This window comes from Aptenodytes forsteri, unplaced genomic scaffold (assembly GCF_000699145.1).
Source record: "Aptenodytes forsteri isolate BGI_AS27 unplaced genomic scaffold, ASM69914v1 Scaffold96, whole genome shotgun sequence".
Lineage (NCBI taxonomy): Eukaryota > Metazoa > Chordata > Aves > Sphenisciformes > Spheniscidae > Aptenodytes > Aptenodytes forsteri.
In genome coordinates this window covers 7579525-7604051 of record NW_008795029.1, presented here as the reverse complement: position 1 = coordinate 7604051, position 24527 = coordinate 7579525, and the positions used below count along the sequence as shown (strand labels likewise).

The window sequence follows — 24527 nt, the reverse complement described above, 5'->3', positions numbered from 1 at the left end:
CGGGACGCTTGTGGGGCCAGAGGCATGGCCTTGCTGCTCGTGCTTGGGGGGGTTGTTTGGGGTTGAGGCACCCGCCACCCCTTTCTTCTTTCCTCTTCGCTGCCTGGGAAGCGGTGCAGCGTTAGAGAGGTTGGGTGGATGGTGATGCTGAGATAGGCTGCCTGGCTATGAGTGATTACAAAATGTATTAGTCGTCCTTGAAAGGTGAATTTTGGTCCTTACTCCTCTTTTGCAGTCCAGGGCAATACCGAGTTGTCCTATTTGTTCCAGTTTGCTGAACGATTTATAACTAAAAGCTTGGCCTTTCCGACTAACAATTTTTATATTCCATCTAATGACAGTTCTGCTCCAGAGTAGTGACTTGTGGTCTGCAGGAATAGCTGGTGTTGGATCGTGAGACGAATAATACTTTTGTGTAGTGTCATGAGAAAAGAGTTTTTTTTTTTTCCCCCAAGTGCAATTGTTACTAGAAATACTAAAAAAAAAAGTCTGCAGTGTATATCCTACCTACAGTTACAGAAGGCGTGTGTGTTGGGGACTAAAATCTCACAAATCCTTTTGCACTGAAATAACTTTTGCTTAATCTGTGTTATATTTGTACCCTGAGCGTACTGCAGGGCAGGTGGGGACGGGCTGCAATGGCAGCAGCACCGTGGGCTTGCTTTACAAGCCCTCCTGGGGAATTTCTTTCCCTTTTTGTTTGCCACAACATGGTCTGCGAAGGCCCGTAGCGTGTTATTTAAGAGCGGTGAACGTGTTTTGACTCGTTTTTGTGAGGCACTTGGTGTGTTCTTGAGCACTTGGTAAAAAGTAATAATTGGAGAATGGGCAGGCTCCATTTCCTTAATGAATGCCGTTCTTTTCCGTGGATTAACCTGCAACCGAGTATGTTGCATAATGGCTTTTCTGTCGTGTGGCCCTTTCAAATAATAAACACAGTGGCCACAGGCTTTGGGAATGCAACTTAAATACTACCCAGGTAGCAACCGAGAGGAAATTGTGTTCATTTTGGTCCTCCTTTTGCTAAATAAATAAATAAAGGGCCCAGCGACCTCTGAGGTTGGGGTTTTGTTGTTGGCAAGTCTGGTACAGAAAGGGTTGTTAGTACAGGCTTGGATTTCTGAGTCAGGCTCCCGTGCTGACGAAGCAGAAGTAGTTTGAGGTCTGAAAATACTGCCTGAGTATTTGAAAATAGTTTGTGTGGACACAAAGCTGTTTACAGATCACTCACTGGCCACGTGCCAGTTTCTCAAGGACAAGGTGCTTTTTTTTTTTCTTTTTTTGCTTTAGAATCACAGATGTACTTGGCAGGGTATCAGAAGATAAAAATGCTGGAAAGAGCCTTCTGGTGCAAGTCCTTGTTTAATTAAAATACATATAACTTTAGGCTAAGTGTGTGTTTTGCATCTTGCAAACAAGTTGGTAAAATATTTCTTAATTTGCTCTTACGTATGGGGTCACAGTATAAAACATGGTCCCCGTTCTTTTGAAGAATGCCTTCTCTTGTAGTACTCCCCCAGCATATCTGGTGCCCTAGAAGATGCATTTTAGTTTCAGCAGTTGCTGCCTAGTAAATTATAGCTCCCTAGTCCATAATGGCGAGGAGATGTGACTAACTGGAAGTGACACTGATGATGTTTGTAATGGCTAAATAAAGAGATGCGAAGCAGTGTCTGCCCTCAGTAAGAAAAGCGAAAAGCCCTAAACCACACAGTTCCAGCCCTTCTTTGTTGTGTGTTGTAGCACTGGAGGAGTATTGACAGTTGGATTGGAATTTAATTTTTTTTTTAATGTATATATAAAAAAATGTATATTTAGGAGTTCATTAACTTTTCTCCCTTACTGCTAATGTTCTGGAATTTTTTAAAGGTTGAAGATGTGAAATCTTTCATTTTAACCATGTTGAACTAAAACTCATTACTCAGCCTGGCTTCCCTGCTCTGCTTGGCTGTATTGTTCCACTGGGATGGTATAAATGAAAATAGTTCTCCTTCCCCTTGCCCCCCATTAATATTAAGCTGTCCAATGATAGCTTCAGATCCTCCCCGCACGGTGTGTGTGTGTGTGTTAGCATCTTATGGTGCAGCTAGACAAAAAGCGGGACTCTCGGAGGGGTTGGCCGAATGTGGCAGTGCGTACGTTGGGCTCCTCCTTGTCCAGCGGGCTGAATCAACAACAGCAAACCCCAAAACGTATTAAAAAGGGAAATAAAAGCAGTGGAGCCAATCGTTCTCCCTTTTCCCATCCTTTCCCTTCCCACCACGTCTTTTATATTTACAATGAGGTTTTGAATCTTCCGAAATAATTTGCCCATCTGTTTAGCGTACCCGAAATTAAAGAAGTTGATTTCTATTTAATACCCCTCCCGGTGCTTGCTGGGAGGGAGGCTGGTGGACGTTGTGGGACGATGCCTCGGGCAGCCAGGCCCCTGAAGCGGCGTAGCCAAATGCATGCTGTCTGTGCCTGCTGGGTGCCGCCCCGTGAGGGACACTGTCCCCTCACTGCCTGGGGTGGCCGTCGCCTGTTTCTTGGTTGATGTTGGTTACGGAGCTGCTTGCAGCTCTGCAGCTCTTTTCATCCAGCCTTATTTCGATGTCACTCTGGAGAAGCGATCTGGAGACTCTGCCTCCCTTTATCTGCCGTATCGCTCAGCTAAGGAGGCGCCTGCGTTGTTTCGAAGCCCCCATCCGCTCACGCAGAGACCCTGGTGGGTCAGTTTGGGCTGCGCTTGGTCTGGGGTAGAAGCAGTGCATGGTGCACGATGTCTCTCTGAAGTGGCACCAGGTGGTTGTGATGGTGGGGTGGCACCTGGCGAGCACAGGGCTTGCTCTGGGACCTGCGGTGGTCCCCTTCAACCTGACTAACGCTGGCCCTGCTGCAGGGACTTGCTATGGCCATGCCACCAAACCGGGCCTGTCTCTCCTTCAGTCGGTGGCTGAGATCCAACAGAGAGTTTTTGGTGATGAAAGTGGCTGCTGAGGTGTAAAATGAGAAATCATCTGTATCTGTAGCCCATGTAATTTTGTATCTACAAGCACATGTTTTACCATTTTGGTCTAAATTCTTCTCTTGATGTTCTCCATCTGGCTTGTTTTTAATTATAGTTGCCAGAAAGAAATTGTTCTGCATAAAAGAGAGTGTTGCAGGGGGTCCGAAGAGACAAATCAGTGTTACGAGGGGTGGATTTAGTGACTGGTAAAGCCGTTAAGGTAGGGTGAAGAACTGATTTGAATGAGAGCTGGACACAGCAGATCTTAGCTGATGGTTCCAGAGGAAGCCAAATGTACTCTGAGCCAACTGTGTCCGTGTAGGAGGTATGCCTCTACTCTGGTTTCATTCCTTTCTTTTGTTTTAGTTTGAGGGGTTTTTTTGATGTCTTTCAGTAATGTCCCAACTGAGTTACCTAAGTAAGTTTAAAACCAGAAAGAAGTACAAGCAATAATAAGGTTAGAGGCAGCTCTTCTCTTTTTGGAGAGGGCTGAGGGTGGGGACTCCATTATAAGAGAAAACGGGTGATAGTGTGTTTAGTGAAGGTCATTAGATCTGGACATAGCCTGGTGGTGGCTGGAAGGATGGGACGATGACCTTGAGGATGGCTTTTCCAGGCTGGGGCCTCAAGCTGGTTAGCTGAAGTGTCCCTGTAGGAGAAGCATCAAATCTGGGGCAGGAAGCTCTGGGTGGTCACCTACAGAGCAGCAAAGCTTGATCCAGCAGCCGGGGTGCTGAGAGTAAGCAGAGATGCATTGTAACTCTGAGCTCTGCCGTTGACCTGTTGTGATCCTGGGAAAGTTTGATTGTGGCTCTCTGCCATGGTTTTCCCACTATCTTTTTTTTTTTTTCTTTTCTTTCCTTTTTCCTATTTAGGCAATGAGCTGTTTGGGAGAAGGAAATGCCTCTGGGTAATGTATATCCAGCATCTTTTGGAGTGGGATTTTTTTGGAGTGGGAAACTACCACAGAACTAGCAATCGAAGTGAAAAATCAGTGCATAGGACTCTCTTTTTCCTTACTAGCGGGTAACATCTTTACACTCTGTCCCTGGAAGTACAGGACTGATAATAACTGTGCGTCTTTCATACTTCCCAGAATGCAGTACTATGCATGAGTAAATTGTCATGATTATTTCTTCAATAGACAGCTAGTGATCCTGTGGATATCTAAAGCAGGATAGAGAGTATGTTGTTTTCTGTTTTGCTTTCCAGGCATTTGATGTCAAGAGTTAAACAGAGGGAAAACACAGAACCTTGTCCTGTCTTTGACTTAAACAGTGGGAGTCTTTAATAGCTTCTGGTTGGTTTGGGTTTAGAAATCATCTAACAGGAAGAAAGAACATTGATATTGGCCTTTTTTTCTTCTCATGCATTTCTGCAGTGATTTGCCAGGCTTTTGTACTGAGGTTGTTTGCTGATTTTTATTCTAGAAGGAGCTTCCATGCCAGATAAATTTGTAAAAAAGGGATGTTTATCTCCATTGCTGGAGCCTATGATTATTCAGCTTACAGAACGCTGTATCAGTAGGAACAGCATTATTTTGGCTACGAATGCAACTAGTAGACCTTTTGCTTAAGAACATTTTATATTTTATTATTTGTTTTTAACTGGGGAAGTTGCTTTCACTTCGTGCCATTCTGTCTTTTTGCCTGTCAAAAACGCATGTTCTGTTTCCTCCACAAGCATTACTCCCATCGCGTTTCACAGGGTAAACCTAGTCTTTCCGGGGAGTGGGAAGAAACGTCTTGTAAAGAGTCCAAGTATTCGCAAAGCAAAGTTGGTTGGTCTGCAACTTTCTGTGTTGGTGAGTGACAAAAAGAGCTGATGGTAGACATGGATTGGAATAATAAGGTATCATTTATTGCAGTGGTGTGTGCAACCTAATAGCAGAGTATTGCTCCATGGCCTATTGCCTCAGGCTGGTAGGAATTTAGAGTCAACTAAATGAGAAGCAAATTGAAAAGTTAATTTTGGCATGGGGGCATTGTACAGCACTACTAAGAGGTGGTACTGTGGTGAGTTTTCACTTGATAGCATGTTTAAATCTAGCCTGCTGCTTCTGTGTACGTTGTAGCAACTGAAATGTGAATTAGTAGATTTTTTTCCAACTTAGTTGCTCTTCTTTCCACAACTGTCAGCATAGGATACTGGGAGGTTGGAGAAGTTTTCCAAAGACTTAATTTTGTACAGTGCACAGGATAATCCAAGCTTGCAAGTCATGAGTCAACGCGTGCTGCCTTCTTTCCTTAATGTGTGATGGTGCCCCATATTCTACTTCCATGCCATTTAGCTGGGGAGCAAGCTTCCAGGTACAGTCCCCCCAAAAGGCACATTAATGCACAGGCCGGAAACTGTGTTAGTAGGAGAGTTGCGTTACTGTGGAATACATATCTTGGATAATTAGGAGCGGGTAGGAGGTAAATGAGCTGATAGGATTTCTTTTGCATTTAATTTGCATAGTTCTTTGAAAACATTAAGGCATCTTAGGGGGAAAAAAAGCACCACGAAAAACAGCACATAACACCACTTGCCTTTGAACCTTTCCAAAACAAAAATTTTGCAGTAATAATGAGTGCAGAGGAAGAAAGAGGCAAGAAGTAGGTGTATTAACTGACTTGGAGAGTGTGGGTAGGCTTGAAATTTATAATGTTCTGCAGATCTTGGCAGTCTACCAAGGATTCCCCTTGTCCCCTCTGCTTTTCAACATGCATAAAGCCCACTGAGATGAGAAATAAACAGCATATTGCTATCAGACATGACTGGGAATATGCTTAAGTAGTGGATTCAGTTTAAGATCGAGTTAAATGCTGCAGTGTTGCTGTGTTGATGAGAAGAGCTGTATTTTAAAACCCTCCATATGTAAATGAACTTTCTGTCATCTGCATGAAAAGAAACGGGACAAGATGTGGGGTCAGCAGGCTCAACTCCATTGACTTGCTCATCCTAACAGGCCATTTAAAAATAGAATGGTGCAGTGGTGGTCTTAAAAATATTCTTACATTACTTCCTTGGGAGGATAAACAAGTGCTTTAGTATGAACTTCCCTCATGAAAAGAGGGAAAGAAAGGTGGGGAGGATGTGTAAGAAATGACAAGGAGTTTGGAAATTTTGGTCGATAAACATCTTAATGTGGTCTAAATGAAGGAAATGTGTTGGTGGGCTCTTTTCCGTGGGGGTGGGAGCCAGGCTCAGCTGACAGTGCTGACATTTTGTCGTGGCCCCCTCCCCGAGACGTAGTAAGGGGCAAACTCTCGCTCCTGGGATGATGTAGCCTCTGCTACCTGTTGCTGCTATGCAGCACAACCTCTGCAGCCTCCTCAGTCCGTTGGCTCTGGAGACAGTCATCTTACGCTTAACAAGATGCATCTAGGTTGCTGTCATCTTCGTTGCATATTTCATATCCGTACTTCACTTTCTGGCCAGGGGACAGTTATCCTGTGATCCCCAGCCTCTGATATTTGGTATCTAGCGATATTTTAAGAAACTGCTGTTTTCAGTTAGCATGGGTCGCGTTTTGCAATCTTGTGGCGTCTTTCAGATACTGGGATAGTAATTGCCGGCAATTTGCTGGGAGAAACAAAGCTGCAAGAACCTCCGCGCGCCCTGTGCCCAGGGGATGGGGGAGCCTGGGATGCCCCAAGGGACCATGACTCCAGACAGCACTAAAAATGGGGCCTCCTCCTGCAAGAAAAATGCTGTCCCGCTGGAGTGTTAGCCGGTGGTGTTGCTGAGATGGTGTCTGGATGTGGCCTTAATGGTTACCACGTTTATGAAGTGCCCTGGGAGTTGAATAAATTTTAATCCAGGAGATTGAGTTCAGAGGGTTTCTCCCATCTATGACTTCTGCACTTCTTCTGTTGCATTCAACCACTTTGCGATATTATTATTATTATTATTATTATTATTATTATTAATGCAGACAAATTTTTCCAAAGCAAAAGCTGGCTATGAAAATCTCAGTTTCAGTTTCCGAAACAGGAATGCTTAGCCTTTTCATGTTGCAATTATACCAGCATGCTAATAGTTTGACAAGTCTGTTCTTGAACAGAGCTGTTAAGCAGATAAACACAAACAAAAAGCAAAAAAATACCAGCATGCTAATAGTTTGACAAGTCTGTTCTTGAACAGAGCTGTTAAGCAGATAAACAAACAAACAAAAACTCTGCTTATATGTTGTGCTTGTAATGTTTGCTTTTCCCCTCCCTCTAAGAATGTTTTTAATGAAAAGAATGTGGCTTCAAAATGTCCTTCTACTTCTCTCATATAAATCAATGTCACGCACCCCCCCCCCCTACATGTTGTAGATGCTTAGAATATGAGTGCTCCATACATTATGAAAAGGGTATTTGGAGTAATTTTAACAATACTCTGAAATGACCAGGGTTTAAATTTGGCCTGGGATACCGAGCAGCCCACACTTCCCACAGTCTGCAGTTCCCTTGCTTTCCAGTCCCTTAGGAGGGTTATGGAGAAGCTTTTCCCATCCCCGCTGCAGAAACAGCGAAACGAACCACGAGCAATCGCTGTGCTCTGCTGTAGCTGTCGCGGCCCAGCTTTTGATAGGGACTAGTGGAGGCACCTGCAGGATCCTGTAAAGGTGCAGGGGAAGCACAGTTGGGCTGGTGCACGTTAGTCATCCCTAGTGGGCCAGTCTCACAGGGAGGAACAGCGTCTTGAGAAAAGCTGTGAAACTGAGCCCTGGGAAATTTCAGGCTTCTCTCTGGAAATAGCAAGCCCACCAGTAGTTTGTAGATTTAAAAAAGACAAATAGAGCAAACTTCCCATAAAATATGTGGCATCCCATGGATGTCTTGCTGCTTTGCTCTTGTGTGTGCCACTTTTTCTTCTTGGAGTATGTTCTGCCACCATTTTAGCCTCCCTGCTTTGCTGCAGAATGATTGGTGAACCGTATTTCACTGTTTTTTAAAGTTTCTTCTTCCTCAGTCCTTCTTAGTGTTGTGAGCTTTTTTCCTCTGAGATGTCCTTGTTCCTCTCTTATCTTTAGCATATTCTTTTCGTACCTCAAACTGTGCTTCCCCACGTCCTTGGGCCTTTTAGTTCTTTCCACAGAACCGTGGAAAATAGGGGCAGAGCTGAGAGGAGACATTTTTCCACCTCGGTGTAAAAGATTTTCCCCTCCTCCCTTGGTGGGATGGTAAGTCTTGAGGAGAAGACCACAGGTAGAGGTCCAGGGTGGGAAATTGGAGTTGCATCTCTCCAGGGCTTGCTGAAAGGCTTTGGTTCAAGAAGTAGTGAGGTCGAGGTGAGGTCAGTCTTGGCCGTTGCTCGCATGTTACGACACTAACTTTGTTTCAAAATCCAAACCAGCTTGAGACCAAGCTGTAAAAAGAAACTCATGTAATAAAGAGAGTTTACAGAGCCGGCAGAAGCCTAAGTACAGTAATTTATTTATAGAAAGCATGTGGATTGGTTACTAAGGGGAGAGCACAGCACAATACAAGTTGTAAAAGAAAGTGGAGGCTGTGAATTCCGCAGCATTTCATCAGAGTCCTTTCTAATGCACCAGCAACGCCTGGCCATTACCTCCATGGAGGACATCGTAGGGTGTGAAGGGGTCAAGATTTCTCCAAAGAGACTAGTGGTTTGGGGTGCTTCAGTTCTGGGGTGCCAGTCTCAAAAGAATCTATAAAGAGGTTAAGAAGTTAGTCCAGGAAAAAAATGCACTATTGATGTCCATCTGCTATAGTGGGTGCTATGTATAGGTTTCTGCCTGGGAAACTTAGAAATTGGTGAGGAGAAAGGTAAAGGAACTGCGACTTTAGTAAAATGTTTTATTGTGTTTTTTGTCATTATTTGTGATAAAAGTGAAGAAGTGTAGAGGGCATACCTCTTGCTGGAGAGCTTGACTGATTCCGAGGAGAGCCTTTGGGGATGATGCTTGGGAAGGCATTAGGAGACCAGGCTGTTTGACGGGAAGTCTCGGGGCAGACTGCTGGGTGTTAAGCGGAGAGCTGGAAAACGCTAATACTAGAACCATTTCTAAGTGCCTATTTAGAAAAAAAATATAGAACAGCTCATTGATACAGCCCCACCTCCTGTAAAAATATACTGGGGAAAAAAGGGGTTTTGTCAGAAGTCAGCTGAGGCGAGTTACAGCCCTCCACGGCTGGAGGGGCCCGTCGTGCTGCCTGCCTCCAGCCGTGCGATCCGCCTCCTGCCAGCTCTGGCTCTGCTCTGACTGCAGAGTAAACCAGTTTAATATCCTGATCTGCAATCCCCCGCCCCAGCCCGCAGTTTGCTTCTTCTGTGTTAACTTTCTGCCATTTTAGTGATCTCAATCAGCTTATCATATGATCCGATGAGTGCCAGAACAAGCTTAGTGCTCCTGGGAGAAATATGTGACAGGAGGCTGGAGGGAGGCAGGGGAAGGAAGGGTAGGAGCTCCCTGCTGCAGGAGCTGGGATCTGTTAATTCAGCTCCAGCTGTACTGAGAAACTGTACCCTTATGGTAGTGTAGCTGAAGGGAGACGACGTCTTGTTCTTGTCTAGCTATTGTGAGACAGATGAAGAGAGCTATTGCAGGTCTGATGCATGACTTGAAGAAAGCTCACTTTTTTTTACTAGTGAAGACCAAAACAAAGAGAAATGTCCTTTTGCAACCCCCAAAGTGTGCTTGCATTTACCCAGTAAAATATCACCCAGGTACCAGGCACTGGTGCATAGAAATAAAATATGCAATACGTGGAGTTTAACTATTCTGGCATGTTAATAAACTATTATTGCCGACTATGAACTTTGCTAAAGTAAACAGAAGGGAAGCTGTGAATGTAATCTGTCTGTGCTTAATCTTGATAATCATCCTTTTAATGTGAAGAAAAAGAAATGGGTTCTAAGATTTGTGTAAGAATATTTTTAAAAGAAACTTTTTTTTTTTTAGTCACCTAGAGTATTTGTTGTTTTTCATATGAAGTATCAGAAGAGAAGGGTCCAGCACAGTTGGGTAAAACCAGTGTCTGGAGCTCTCGTCCAAATGTTTTGCTCTGTGTATGCTGAAGGGATGGGTGAGACGCTGGTGCTGATGGTTCTCTCTCTTCTTCAGGGTCGGCATGTCAAAACGGGTCAGCTGGCAGCCATCAAAGTCATGGACGTTACAGAGGTGAGTAGAGGAACGTTCTGCTTCATTAGCAATATGGGTAAAATTTAATAATGAGAGATGGCATATGGCTTACCTTGTATTTATGTTGAAGGGCATGGTCTTTGCATGTGAATGTTTGCTTTCTGTTTGCAGGACCTGACCTCTCGAGCCCATCTGCCCTTTACGAGATTTCTGTGTGCTTGTGTGCAGGGCCTCTGGCCTTCACAAATTGCTTTGGCTGGTCCCAGGACGTATGAGCATGCACAGCACACCCTTTTCAGAAATTTCTCAGGAGAGGGGAAAAAAGCCACATTCCCTGCTTCCCACGTTTTTCTCTTAAATGTAGCATCTTGCTTTTACCTAAAAAGAAGGTGAGGAGGCTGCTTGACGTAGAGGACAGTAGTCTCCCTGGTACATTTGCAGCCTAAAAAGGGTATACGTTTATTCAAAGGAAATGGGTCCAATGAAGTTCCCAGAAGCCTGAAAGTAGAAACATCTGCAGGAACGATGAGCAGATTGCTGGCAGAATTCAGCAGTGTAAAGTAGTAGTTGTAACTGACCCAGGGGGATTTACTGTGGAGCTTTAGATGGGAAATTAACCCAGCCAAAGAAATAAAAAATATATGCCCATATTTAAATCCTTAGATATCTTGCAGTTTATGCTGTTCAAAAAGCAATCGGTTTAAATTAAGTCTTCAAAACAGATCAGGAAAAGCATGGGTTTTTCCCTGTTGATTCCATTTGTGTTTTATAGAGTTACATCCGCAAATTAACACAACAGCTTCAGATTTAAAATCGAATGAGATCATTGAATGATATGGCACTTCTGAAGAGAGGTTGTGCCTCTTCAAACCAAGCATCTTATTTTTCTGAACTCCTCGATCTTATATAGGTGAAAAATATAGGGGAAAAATTATATTAACGCGTGTGCGTTGTACAAAGCAGGGAGTCTTTGGCAAGCTGGTTATATTAAGAAAAACTCCTGCAAGGGTGTTGCTGCAATGTTTTATATTTTGGTGTGTGTATAGGCACCAGCAAGTAAAAATGGCCTTGGACACAAGCTCCTAGGCAAGTGGCTGGGGTGTAATGGGTAAACAGGCAGGAGAGGGAGGAAAACAAGAAGGCAGGGTTAGGTCAACTGATAGGACTTCAGTCATATCTCTAAATCTCCTTGTGATCGATGGGCAGTGTGACTGCAGCTCTCTAACTTAAGCTGTTGTGTCTGCCAAGAGCTAGACATTCTTGCTTTGGAAGATGGCCTGATAAAAATCAATTTTCAGCTGGAGATTTTTAAAGGCTGCCTTCGTGAGGAGGCAGTGCTATTTTGCTGCAGTTAACAAGCAGACAAACCAGAGAAGAACAAAGGTGCGTCGACATGCAGTGAATGTTCTTTGCACAGCAAACATTTCCATTTGTGCAGTGGTTTTACACAGGACAGCTTGCTGGACTGTGCACGACAAAGGCTTCTTCCATAACGTTAAGACTGGCTGTACTGCACACTCCCTCTGTTTTTAATAGCATATATTAATCACTAACAGTTGTAATGGAGAGGTTGCACAGCAAAAGGAAAACAATTGAAAAATGCTGTCTGTAGTATGGCTGAGCTCATGTTGCGGGAGATGGCTTGTATTTTGAAACTTTCTGTAATTTTTGGCTGGTTTTGAAACACTAGTTGTATATTGGCACTGTCTATCTTTTATCTCACAAGCTCATGCTTTTTTAGGGGATGAAGGGCAGTCACAGGGAGGAGTTCGGAGACGTTAGCCCCATGCAGCTTAAAAGTGTTGTCATTCCTCCCAGTGGAGCTCATGTGTTTTTACTTCAAAGTAATGAGCCTGCGGAGGCTAGGCTAAAAATGTGGTGTAAATTCTTCCAAGTCGTGCTAAGTCAGCTCCACTTTTTAACACCAGGCGTGGATGATACTGTTGCTAACACCAGGCATGGGTGATGCCATTGCATGTACCGTTTTCTCAGTGGCACATGTGGCTGTAGGATATTCCCGTCCACTCTTGCTTGCTGGTTCCTCGCCTGTCTCCCAACACTTGTGCCGGCACAACTGCCCCGGGGCCAGATGGTGACCTGGATCAGTGAACAGGACCTGGTTCGAGGTTAAAAATACCCTCACTCCTCTCTTTCCCCCAGCTATTTATAACCTGAATCGGTTCGTTGATCTAGTTTAGCACATGACATTACAAACAGTTGTGCTGTCGCTATGAAGAAGGTGGCATGAGATTGGAAAAGAGCTGCTGATGGCTGTGGGGGAGAAGGGGCAGTAGCTCAAATTGACATTGCTGCCAGAGATGGCCATATCATCAAGCCATGGCTTCAGTTCCTCAAGGGATGGCTTCATGAACACCTCCTTTTGCTGGTGGACTGTGCAGCTCCATCCTGGTTTTAGCTCACCACAGCTTACGGGGACGGTGGGAGGAGAGAACGTAGGGACAGAGGGGGCAGTGACTGCTACCCTCAGCACTGCCCTGAAAGAAATGCTGAAGGAACCACAGCCTCAAATTTACCTTCTCCACCTGCTTCAAGAGCTACAGTTAGATGAACTGCTCTTGTAGGCTAATGGTAACACTAACTGTGTCCATGCCCATGGGGAAAGAGGCTTGAGTGGAAACTTCCACAAAACTGAAATTGGGATTTTTTTGATGAGCAGCTACTGAAGCTCTAGGTGATTTGTGCCTCTGTGCATGTTTTACTGGCAGTGTTACGCCTTTCTGCTTAAATACAAGCAGTGCCGTGGAGGATTATTTTGTCTAACCTGCATTGAGAGCAGACACAAGACTGACTTTCTTTCTTCTGGGATACCTCTGATCCAGTGCTTGCTTTGCCAAATGCTTAACAAATTAGAAAGCCTAATGTCTTGGCACGCTCTGTGGGCACACCCCAAATTTTCAGTTTTCAAGGCCCCAATTCTGCAATTCACACGTTGCTCAGGATCAGCGAGGTTACATCAGTTCTGGGCTGCAAAGCTTTGATCACCCGAACAGGAGGGATGTCTAAGTCAGGGTGAAGGCTTTCCTTAAAAAGTTTCGGTTGGCATGAAGAAAACAAGGTAGTACAACCTCCGACTAGAGACGTTGGAAGAAGCATTACGGCTCTGTAATGTACATGGTGCTGTGGAAATGCTCTTCATCCTTCTCAGCTTTTCTTGTGGTTTTCTCTTCAGATTTTAATTTTGAAAAGAATGGTGGTAAGGATGAGAAAAGAGGAGGTGGGCTGAAGATATCAGCTTGATCTTTGAATATATTATGATGCGTTAGTACTGCTGCCTGAAACGTTGGGGGGGTGTTGATGTGCATAAAACTTGCCCGTCTCTTCCACTTTCCTCCTCTCTAAACAAATTAAGAAAAGACTTAGAAGACTGTATGGATCTTTATAGATCTTTAGATCTACAGCACTAAAGCAAGCACTAAAGGATCTGTAAGATGTAAAGATTTATAAGTCTTCCTACAGAATGGTGCATATGTAGGTCCTATTTTCACTTTCTGAGGGTGAAGCTAGAGCAAGCACATGTAGGGTGAAAAAATTGCACTGGAGCGTAGAGCAAATAAAAACAAAAACCCACCAGTCCTCATCCACTGAAAGCTATTCTGTTGTTGGAATGAGCCCAATGACCGTAAAAGGGGAACAATACGAACTATCAGCGTATACACACTTTAAAAATTATTTTCCAAAATGTACATATGTAGGATGAATCTCAGGCTGCACGCGTGTTGTAGGGGGAGGCATTATTTGAGAGATTCCTGTAGTCTGTCTTTAATCTTTGTATTGTAGGGTCTCTCTTCCTTTTGGGGCATTGTTTTGGAGAAGGTGGTGTTCAGTCCATGTTGACCCCTTCCACTCACTGACCGTGCTGTTAGGTTTCCATGAGCTCCTTGCTGCTTACTGGTGTGCAGCACTGTAGCATACCAAGTGAGCCATGACTGATGTTATCAGATGCAACACAAGTACGCTGTAAGATTTGGCAGTCATTGTTTAGTTAGAAGAATCCATTTTCTTGTGAAGCAAATAACATTTAAAACCTTAGCAAACCTTACTTGGCAAATCTGCCTGCATCTAAGCTGTTAACTTGCATTACACCCTAAACAGATGGCTTGACTCTGCTTAACTCTTTTGGAGGCTTTCTTTGCAGCTGCACAGTTGTTTCCAGTGTTAGTCCTGTGTTCCCCTTCCAGCGATGTTTTTCTCTTTGAAAGGTTTAGTAACTGATTTTGAGGGAAAAACACAATCGCTTCTTTTCTGTTTGTTATAACCCCTGACGCTGCTGCTTCTTCCTCCTACCTCTTCCCACACACACTCTTGGCATCCCTTGGGAAAGTTTTCCGCATGCCTTTTTAATAGCAGCATTTCTCAGCTCTTGTGCCCAGTGTTTCATGACTTGTCCAGTCTAGTCTGTGTAAAATTATGCTAAGTAAACAACTGGATACTGTATCCTGCTGATTTATGAAAGAAGCTGGATTGCTTTTAGCGCTTGCCTGTCTTGCCCTTTCTGTACATGCTCTGCAGAAAAATTAACAACCCCAAACCAAAACCTCCAGGCCTGCAGAGACGTGGCACATCTCCCGTACTTAGACAGGAAAGGTTACCCACATTATTCATTGCCATCTTCCCGACTCTGCTGACTGCTTTTTTCTGTTGCAGTAGGCAAATCGCTTTGATTCTGTGAGTCTATATCTTATGGCCTACGTGGTGTTATAAACTGTGATCATGTGGATGATCTATCCATCGTCCGTAAGACATCCCAAAAGCCGTCTGCAGAAAGACTGCAGATAAATAAAAACGTGTGTCTGTTCCCACACATGCAGGCAGACAAAATGAGGGAAAAACAAAAATAATAAACACTAAAAGTTTGCCCTAACTTTTATGCGTGGTTTTTTTTCATGAAAACCCAAAGATGGTCTGTGGATTTTGATCTGCTTGGAGGGGAAAAAAACTAAAAATGTGATGCCACACTCTAGAAGACTGGGAAATGCAGATCCGCACGGCACTGTGCAACAGAACGGGGTCAAGCCAGCCTGGAGAAGCTGAATATGGGCTGGCCTTTTAGTGTGGATACATGAATGCACTGTTTTACCTGGCTTTACCTGGCTTAGTGCAGCTGCCTGATAAAGTACTTATATACCAGTCCATGGCTGTACTTACTGCAAAGTTAGTCAAAGCAAACCTGAAGCCGGTAGAGTTACCAAAAGCCTTTGCCATGTCCCTTCCTCTTGATATGAATTGGGGAAAATGGATCAGGGACCTAAAAATCCAGATTGTTCCCATAGGGAGTACTGGCACCCTGCTTGCTTGTCCCTCAAATGTGAGGTTGCTTACTACTAGTCTGTACAAAATTTTGTAGTCTTTGGTTAAACAGTTACCTGGCAAAACAAAGAATGGTTCTGTGGAAAAGGAATAAATAGGAAAGGTATTTACAATGTGGACAGCCCTGCTGTCCAGTCTCTTGAAGCTGATTAACCTCTGATCTCTTCCAGGGATTAGGTAAAAAAAAAAGGCAAAAAAAAAGGCTGCTGGGAACTTTCTATTACAGTTCAGAGGAGAACAGAGCTGGACAGAGTGGTCCCTTGAGCTGTAATGTCTGGTTTGGGAGGAGGTCAAAAAGAGCTACAATAGTCTTGCAGCCAGCAGGGCAGCCTTTTTTGAGCTGCAGAGCATTTGTATAATTGACTGTTTCCCTCCTTAGCTTGAGATCCTGCACCTACCTCTGCTGCATGCTCTCGCCCAGCAGCTTGGCACATTTCTTCGCCGTGCTTTACCACAGCTCTGATGCCGGGAGGCTCAGCCCTGCAGTGCTGGCAGGGTCTGCGGTGCTGGCTGACATCTATGTGGGACCGGGCTCTGCTGCAGCCCCTGTCAGCTCTGTGCTGCCTGTTTTTTTGTGAGACCCCTGTTCAGGTCGGGCAGAGGTGGTCCTGCCCGTCTTCAGGGTGAGGGCTGTGCATAGGGCCTTGCAGGGGGTCTCACGGTGTCAGACATGTTGCAACACCCCTGTCCTTGGGTGGCAGAGCAGTGCTTAGCCTGCCAGCTCATAGTCCTAACAGAGGAGAGCGACATTTAACTCTGGAGAGCCTTTTGTCCTTACAGTCATACAAGGAGCAGTGACTTTATCTCCCAGCAAGGCAAATACATCTGACACCGTGCTTAAGTCAGATCTGTGATTTTTGGACGTGATCCAAGAAACTTTCCTGGAGCAGTGCTGGCACCAGTTTGGATAAAGGGGAAACTTTCACTCTTTTCATCTGAGTCCTGGCGTGGTTAGCAAGACTGTCGAGCTGGAGAGGCTTATTTGGGAAGGGGAGGATGTCAGGTTTGGTGCGGCTGCAAGAGGGAGGTTGAACAGGGAGCTCCACATGCAGCTTGAGGTCGGGGCAGAAAGCCGTGGCTGTTATCAAGCAGCTTGGGAAATGATACGCAACATGGATTGACTAGAGAGAGCTGGTATCGAGCACAAAGGCTCTGCGTTGCTGTGTCCCAGCAAAGAGCAATTCGCACTGATACTGTGTGGTTGGGGGAAAAATTGGCAACGGAGAGAGGAAAAGGTGTAAAACATTCCTGCATGTTTGTTTCTCTATCTGCTTTTTTCAGCATACGGTTTCTTCTTAATGCAGGATTTCCACCTGAGTGAAAGACTGCATGCACAGCCTATCGTCAGCTGTCCTTGCGGGTATACCGCTCTATATATTTTAACATGCTTGTTTTGCAACCTGACTGTTTCAAGGCTGGAAGAAACAGATGTTTTCCTTTTGCCATGAAGATCCTTGAGGGCACCATTGCTGCCTCACCAGCATCTATTATCTGTCAACAACAAAAGAGCTTTGACTGTGAAGGCTTCGTGGTGCTTGTTTAGTAGTATTCCTGTTGCATGGCTTTTCAGCTGAGGCCAGGAGATGGCTTCATACTCAAGGTTGATCGTGGATCACTGTTAAGAAAGTGAAAAGAAAGCTGTGTTGCCTCTGCCTTCTCCTCATCTGTATGCTTATGCCAGGTCTGATGTGCAAGGATTTTGTCCTGTCTAGCAGAAAACGTTTCACCAGTGCTCTGTAAATTGTAATGTAGTTTAGATTACACAAACTGAATTTATGGCCACGTAAAGGGAACTTTGCTGTAGTTTGGAGCGCAGAAGAATCTCCTTGTTTTAGGGAGACAGCTTTAAAATTTTGCCTACCTGGCTGTAAGAGAACCAGATAACGCTCTGCTGTAGCACAACAGATGATGCTCAGGATATAGTCCTCAGCTGTGGCACTGAGATCTGTTGCTGCTCGTCAGTATGTGAGAGCACATGTTTAGTACTGGAGCATAATGGAAACTAGAAGGCTGTGTAGGCTACAGCTGACTTCCACTGGTGGAAGGGCAGGATTGCGTGTTAAGATTTCTCTGCAAGTCTTGAGCTCTTTGGACAAGTCTGGACTTTTTCTTTAAAAATTTCTTTCCTTTGGTCTGATGGTGCAACTGCATTGACACACTCAGAAGGAAAGGATAAGTCATCTACGTGAGCTACTGACGTCTGTTACCATTGTTGTAATGAGTAGGACAGGTGCTTGAATTCCAGCTTTTGGGCACTGTTTATCAGTCCAAGTGGGCAGTACTCATGCATTTAACCATAATCCTGTGCCTATTTTTCTTCAGTCCTTAGGCTTGGTACCTGCAGTCATCTGGAGACCTGCTGTTAGCGTTGACAAGGAAGTCACTAATGACAACGTGATTTCATATGTATATGAATGACTGCTAGCATCTGTCTATGTTAGGGAAATCTGGACCTTAATATTAGCAGTGGTGAAGGCTCAGTGTGGGTAGCATGCGAATTCTTTCACAACTGTGATATTTAACCTACCGGTCATACCTGCACTGACATGAATTTGAGCAATAATAGCCTGTGCAAGTTCTAGTGATGGAACATTTCTTCCGAGCCGAGGGAAGAGTTCGTGCAGGTGGCCTCGACATGGGCATTTCGCCGCTGCCTTCCCGAGTGCTGAGCTCAGTTTGTTCGAGCTGTCTGAGGAGATTTGAGTTCTAATGGGAAACAGAAATGTTTTGTGTGCAGATAATAGCAAAAAGTACGGGGCTGCATTTTGTATCATTTCTGTCAGACACACAGCACAGCTTAATTTACCCCTGGTGAATCAGCCGTATTGTCTACTCAAGGAAAACAAGGCAACCCTGTCAATACAGTGTTAGAGCATGTGTGCTCTTGCCAGTTTGGGCAGAGTAAAACCAATGAGGATTGTGACAGAGCATTGTGCTTTCATTTTAACAAGTATCTAGGCTGAACCCAGGTCTGCGGCATATTCCTTCTGCCTGAATAGGCAAGCAAGAGATTGATCCCAGGTCCACTGTGAGCTGCTGTCTTTCAGAGGTGCACTTTAAAATCTGGCTTGGGCATTAGGATCAAAGACAGGAGAATTAATTTGCTGTTTATATTAAAGGGGATATATCTGCTTGAAATGTAATCTTTCTTGACTGTGTTTAATTGTAGTTTCATAAACCACACCTGCCTATGGGCTCCTCCTGTTTTTGCTGCGACATTCCATATTTTTATCTTGACTTCCTAAGGAAGTGAGGCTTCTCGGTGATAGTGCGTGTGTCCTGCCTTCTTCTCCACCAAATACCTTTTGGGTCTGCTGGCCAACTTCAGCCAAGTTTAATGAGGAGGAGAAATTCCAAAGATACGAAGTCCTGACAACTTATGTGAAAACTGGCAGGCTGTGCGGAGAAGAGAGAGGCTGAAATTTATAGCCTCTGCTTTGGGAATGGTAGGCAGACCTTAGCCACTGTCCGTTATCAGTCAGCTGGCCACTGTTTTGCAGTAAACCAGGAGGAGGAGATAGGTGTCCTGCCTTCTTCTCCACCAAATACCTTTTGGGTCTGCTGGCCAACTTCAGCCAAGTTTAATGAGGAGGAGAAATTCCAAAGATACGAAGTCCTGACAACTTATGTGAGGCAGGCCAGGCTGTGCGGAGAAGAGAGAGGCTGAAATTTATAGCCTTTGGGAATGGAATGGTAGGCAGACCTTAGCCACTGTCCGTTATCAGTCAGCTGGCCACTGTTTTGCAGTAAACCATGGGCCCCTGTTTTGAAGAAACCAGGGAGGGGGAAATAAATTCTTTTTTTTTTAAAAAAAAAAAAAAGAAAAAGTTCCGATGCTTGGTTTTCAAGTGAGTGCTGCAGCTATAAGACTGTGTGCAGGGTAGCACATGCAAACTACTTTTAAGCATTTTAAAATCTCCCTCTGGTTCTTTCTTTAGTTTACGGGTCCACAAATAGTATTGTACATTTGAGATTATCCTGCGTGATCTCTTTCCCCCTCTTTCTTAACATGTGCGTATGTGTATATATAAATATAAAATAGCAGTTATTCTCCAACATTTAACGAGACAAAAATGTTTGCTGTAAGTCCCTCGACAGTGCTCCTTTTGCAAGGTGCAGTTTGAGTGATTGTGTAGGGAGTTGTTGGCTAAAATACAGTCTTAAAGCCCAGCTCCTAAAACTAGAGATTATGGCAGCAAGTGCTAATGCGCAAGGACCTGGGAATTCATTGTACTCTAAGCTGACTTGTAACCACGATGAACGCTCGCCTTGTGCCTAACAGGAAAGTGTTCTTCTCCCCCTATGCCTGACCATAAATATGCAATGGGAAGCACACAGCTGAGCTAAGTGTTAAAAGAGCCATGAAGATGCTGTGCAAACTAGTTCAGTTGATCAATGTAGGAGAAGATGCTGTTTGTCTCATGAGCCTAGAAACGTCTCAAGTCCTTTCCAACAAGGGGCCTGTGTACATTCCTCTAGATAGGTTTAATCTGAAAGGGATTAAAGCCCACTGAGCGTGCTTTGCGTAGCCTCTCTGGTGGAGAACATTTTCTACTGCTAAATAGAAGTGCAAAGGCGTTGTCATTACATTGCAAAAATTGGTGCTTCATAATAAACACACGGTTTAGTTTTGCTCTCCTGTCTGTCCTTGCTGTCTTAGTAAGACCCTGCTTCAAGCAGGAATAGAACGGTGGGAGTCTGGCCAAGGAGGCATCTTTTTGTTCTGATGATTCCTTGTTGATTTTCTTCATGTCAGGCTTTATTTCTCAAACGTTTTGATCTGAAAGGGGTGTCTGCGAGAAGTGAGCGAGTTAGCTGCAGAAGCAGCTACTGTTCCTGTGTGGAGAGCACATTGCTGTTGTGTTTTGCCTCATGTTCACCAGGTAAAATGGTAGTTTCTTTACCCAGCACATCACTGGTGCAAAAGGCATGGTGAGAGTTCAACAGCCTGCTCTCTTTTGCACCTAGTTTTGCAGGATGATGGGGGCCTTCACAGATGTTTTTCTCTCTGCCTAGTGGAGAGGTCAGTTTCAGAAATGAACTTTCAGGTTTTTTGCATGTCGGTTGATGTATGAGGTGTTTCTGCAGTGTTTCACTAAAGCAGGGATATTTTCTGCTGTAGCTCCTTCTTCTTGAACTGAATTTTACTGTTTGCTTCTAGAGTTAGTGGAAAAGTAAGTGGAAATCCTAGTGTAAATGGAGCAGCCCACGGACCTTCAGATAACTGTTACCGGCCTGGCAAAGCACCTTGGCTCTGTGTGCGAGACCAAGAAAGGAGAGTGTCCGTGGTTCCTGAAAATTGGTTTCTTATGTGGAATATCTTACCGAATGGAAATGTAATTGGGCAAAGAGACCACAGGCAACAGGGAGAGCGAGCATCCCGATGGCTGGCTGGCTGCTTGGCTCGCCCTGTGCTAACCTGTCCTCCCAGCCGGGGCTGCGGGCGGCCAGGCAGCCGTGAGTCACTGCTGTGGAAACAGTGATGCAAAGGCAGCACCATTAAGGAGGGTTTTATTTGTCTCTTGCATGTTTTACCTCAGCAGCCTTTTCTCTAGCATTTACTGGTGTTTCCTCTCTTTGAGCCTGTGAGACAAACCTGTTTCTATAAATGTCAGTCGTTTTTCACTCTGAATTTTTCTTTTTATCTCTCTTGCTACACCACTTTGCAACAATTTGTTTAAATGTAAAGCCTTGAGTCAATTATAAAATGATAGAGCTGCACTGATTTATAGATCAGAGGGGTCTGTGTCAGCAAAAAAGTCTCCGTTCAAATTCGGGTCCCTGAGGGTGAAGTTGGTTCGTATTTCAGAATTGCTGATGCTCCTCAATTCTGGTTGAAAGAGTTTGGGAAATGTACCTAGCCTAGTCTTGATTTGCAACACAAATTGTTAAGAGTTTGCACTGTTCTTGTAAAAATGGATGGATCTTCACGTAAATGCAAACTCATTCTCTTTCCCATGCCTACAAATGTACACAAACACACATGTAAATTTAGGAAAGGATTTCTCCCACTGGTAGGAAAGAAAGGAGGAACAGTTACATTTTCTATTTGTAAGTGTTCGGATGGCATCCTGTTGTGATAGCAGTGCTTCCTCCTGACATAGGTGTCTATGGGTTTTCCCCATTTTCTATTTACGTCTCCCTCGAGATGTGGTTTTACAATACAGCAAAGCCAATTTGATGTCTGGCTGCTACTGCAGGGCCAGCCTTGCCTCTCTTTTCCTCCTTTCCCAGCTTCCCTTGTACCAGCATCTATCTGGTCCCATCCTACAGAGAGCTCCACTGGCAAAGAAGTATTTTCTTTTTTTTTTTTTTTTTTTTTTTTTTTAATACAGATTAGCTTTCTACTGTTTTCGCCCCAGCAAAAGCTGGCTGTGGGGTGGGTGAGAGTGGGGTCGAGGCAGAGCAGGGAGTGGGAGAGACGACGGCCGGGAGCTGCCCGCCAGCAGCAGCGTCAGCAGCATCTCCTCAGGGTTACAGCCGTGAGGCTGCCTGGGGAACCGCACCCCCGCAGCCATCCCTTTGCAGCCTGAACCCGGGAGGAAAGCCAGCTGCGATGCCTTTCCGACAGCCTGGCCGCATCTTCCTCGGCCACCTGCGACGGCCACTGAGGGGCTGTTTGTAGTGCTCCACACCTGCAGATTTAGGAATAAAGAACAGAGTGTAAAGGTCTTCTGCAGGGATTCCCCCACCCTCTGATTCTTTCCACTGTGCAGCAGCCTATTTTTAGTCTGTTTGCTTGCCTCAGAAATTACTTCACTTTCTGCTTTGGATCATTTCCATAACACTTATTGTGATTCTGAATTCCAGTGTTCAGGATAATGTCAGAGCAAATAATTGCTGGGTGGCAAGCTCAGTTCCAGTGGTGGAGCCAAAAAACCTGTGCTGAGGATGTGTGATGCCAGCTGCCTCTGATCTGGTGACCCGTGGGAGACTGGCTTAGGTGAACCCCATTTTGGTCCATGCCCCGTATTTGCAGGGAAAGAACCTTGTTAATCCTGAGTTTAATGGTGCTTTGGTTAGTGAATGGCAAAAGAAAACAACACTTTAGTGTGCTAATCCAGGTAGCCAAAGTAGATCTACCTCTGCATGACATCTGTTTGTTTTAAGTGAAGTCCGGAATCAAAAGCCCAGCCTGCCCTTGCTGTGTATGCTTGTGTGGTACCATTGCTAATTCACTGGCTATCGCTCTTTCTTCCTCCAGATATTAGTTAGGTATGATTTAAATCAGCAGTTTCTTTGGCGATAGAGTGGTCTTAAGATATATAAGGTGTTAGAGTAGACTTTACTGTGGGAAACAATGCTCATTTTAACATTGTTGCATATGATGCATCTAATGATTTGCCACTTTGAGATATAAAAAATATATAGCTAGTTCTGTAATAGGTGAATTTCATACAGCTGGTTGATAAAGCAGAAGAATGCAAATCAGTGTGTTTGGGCAGAGTGTTGTAGTTTCATAGGAAAGATCTTCTGACACAGTATCATTCCTGAGGCAGTGCTGGATCCAGAGGGGGATGAAGACTGGCTGGCAGTTAATAGGAATTTTTCTTAGAAAAAAAATGAAGATGTTTCTGCTACTGGTCTTCTCTGCAGCTCGATAATGCATGGGATGAATATAGTTGTGGAAACTCTTGTTCAGGAGCTGTGTATTCGGTGGACAGCAGAGATTGTGCCTATTGCTAAGGCACAATATAGATCAAAAAGTTGGATTTCTGAAGATGTACTGGTTACTGGTCTTCTCTGCAGCTCGATAATGCATGGGATGAATTGGAAACTCTTGTTCAGGAGCTGTGTATTCGGTGGACAGCAGAGATTGTGCCTGAGTCCGGGGGGGGGGGGAAGACATTTAGTATCAAGCCTACATTCTTGTGAATTTTACACACTTTTTTTTTCTGGGTCTTAATTAAGAACAGTTCATGATGGATTGATGCCTGTTTTGGGTTTTTGATGCCTGTCCATGATTGTTCACAAAATACCTATATTTATCAGCCTTTGGGGGACAAATAGCTACTTAGAGTGTGGATAAACAGTCTCACACTCTGCTTAGCAAGGCTCCACGAGCTGTTAGGTGCTCCTTGAGACATGGCTATCTTGAGCTGGCGTGGCTGATGAGCAGTATCTCTTGTGCAAGGGTTTGTCTAAATTTTTCCTCCTGGTTGCACTCAAAGCGAGCACTTGTGTGACTGCTGTGCTTTTGGCCATCACTAGAGGGCTTCAGAGCAAGAAACCTGCTTCCCTTCCACATGATGTCAAGAGCCAGAAGTTTCTTCTGAAACCTGGTACACAGCAACATCACAGAGACTTTTGAGTTATGCTAGTAGGAGCTTACTGGTGTTCAGTGGTTTTTTGCATCTTCCATTCAGAGAACTTTTTTCATCATTATTTTTTTTTCCTTTTTAACCTGCTGTTTTTAATCATCATTCAAGGTGAATGGTAAAACAGGGACTTACCCGGCCCTCCAGGTGTGGGGCGAGTAGGGCTGGTGGGCAGCTAACAGCAGATAAAGGGTTTTGCGGGGTCCTCCACTTCCCCGAAGGGAAGAGGATGTGCAGCTTGTCGGTGTGCGTGGGAACATGCCCGCTCTCCAGGCCACTGCCGCAGTGTCAGCGCTGGGGAGAGGTGGCCAAAACTGGGTTGTGACTGTTGCACGGCTGTACGCGCTACGGCTCCTGGGGAAAAGTGTCTACTCACGAACCAAAAGCGTGAGGGAATAAGGGCTGTATTGTCTGAAAGACAACCTTAGCTGGATGTCTTGCTTTGAAGAGGTTTGCCAATGAGTTGGAGAGTTGCCCTCAGCCAAGCCTGCTTTCAGTGAGGAAGTTTTATAGGTCATGAAAAGCAGCAATGTCCTTTTTTTCCACAGTGCCTTGCCTTTATATGCAGCAGCGCACATGCACTGCCGTCATCCCTTGTGCTTTGGATTGGCGGCTCGGCGTTAGCCCAGGGAGAATTGCGAACGCCTCCGATTTCTCTCCGTGGTGTGGGAACTCTGGAGCACATAATGGCTGCGATTCAAAGACAAATGCTAGCTCTTTGCTACTGATCACTTTGGCAGAAACCCCCAGATGCTCGGAGACTACAGATGGAGCCGATTTGGGGAGAGTTGGCAAAAAAAAAAAAAAAAAAGAC

The 24527-nt window shown here is 44.7% G+C and overlaps 1 protein-coding gene across 1 annotated transcript in view; it reads left to right on the top strand.

Annotated features, from left to right (window-relative positions):
• MAP4K4 (mitogen-activated protein kinase kinase kinase kinase 4) overlaps window positions 1-24527 on the top strand; it is a 165656-nt gene that overhangs the window by 67331 nt on the left and 73798 nt on the right. Inside the window, exon 2 of the mRNA XM_009276123.2 lies at window positions 10050-10106. Within this exon, the coding sequence (XP_009274398.1) occupies window positions 10092-10106 (15 nt within the window). The 5' untranslated portion in view covers window positions 10050-10091. The remainder of the gene's footprint in view (window positions 1-10049; window positions 10107-24527) is intronic.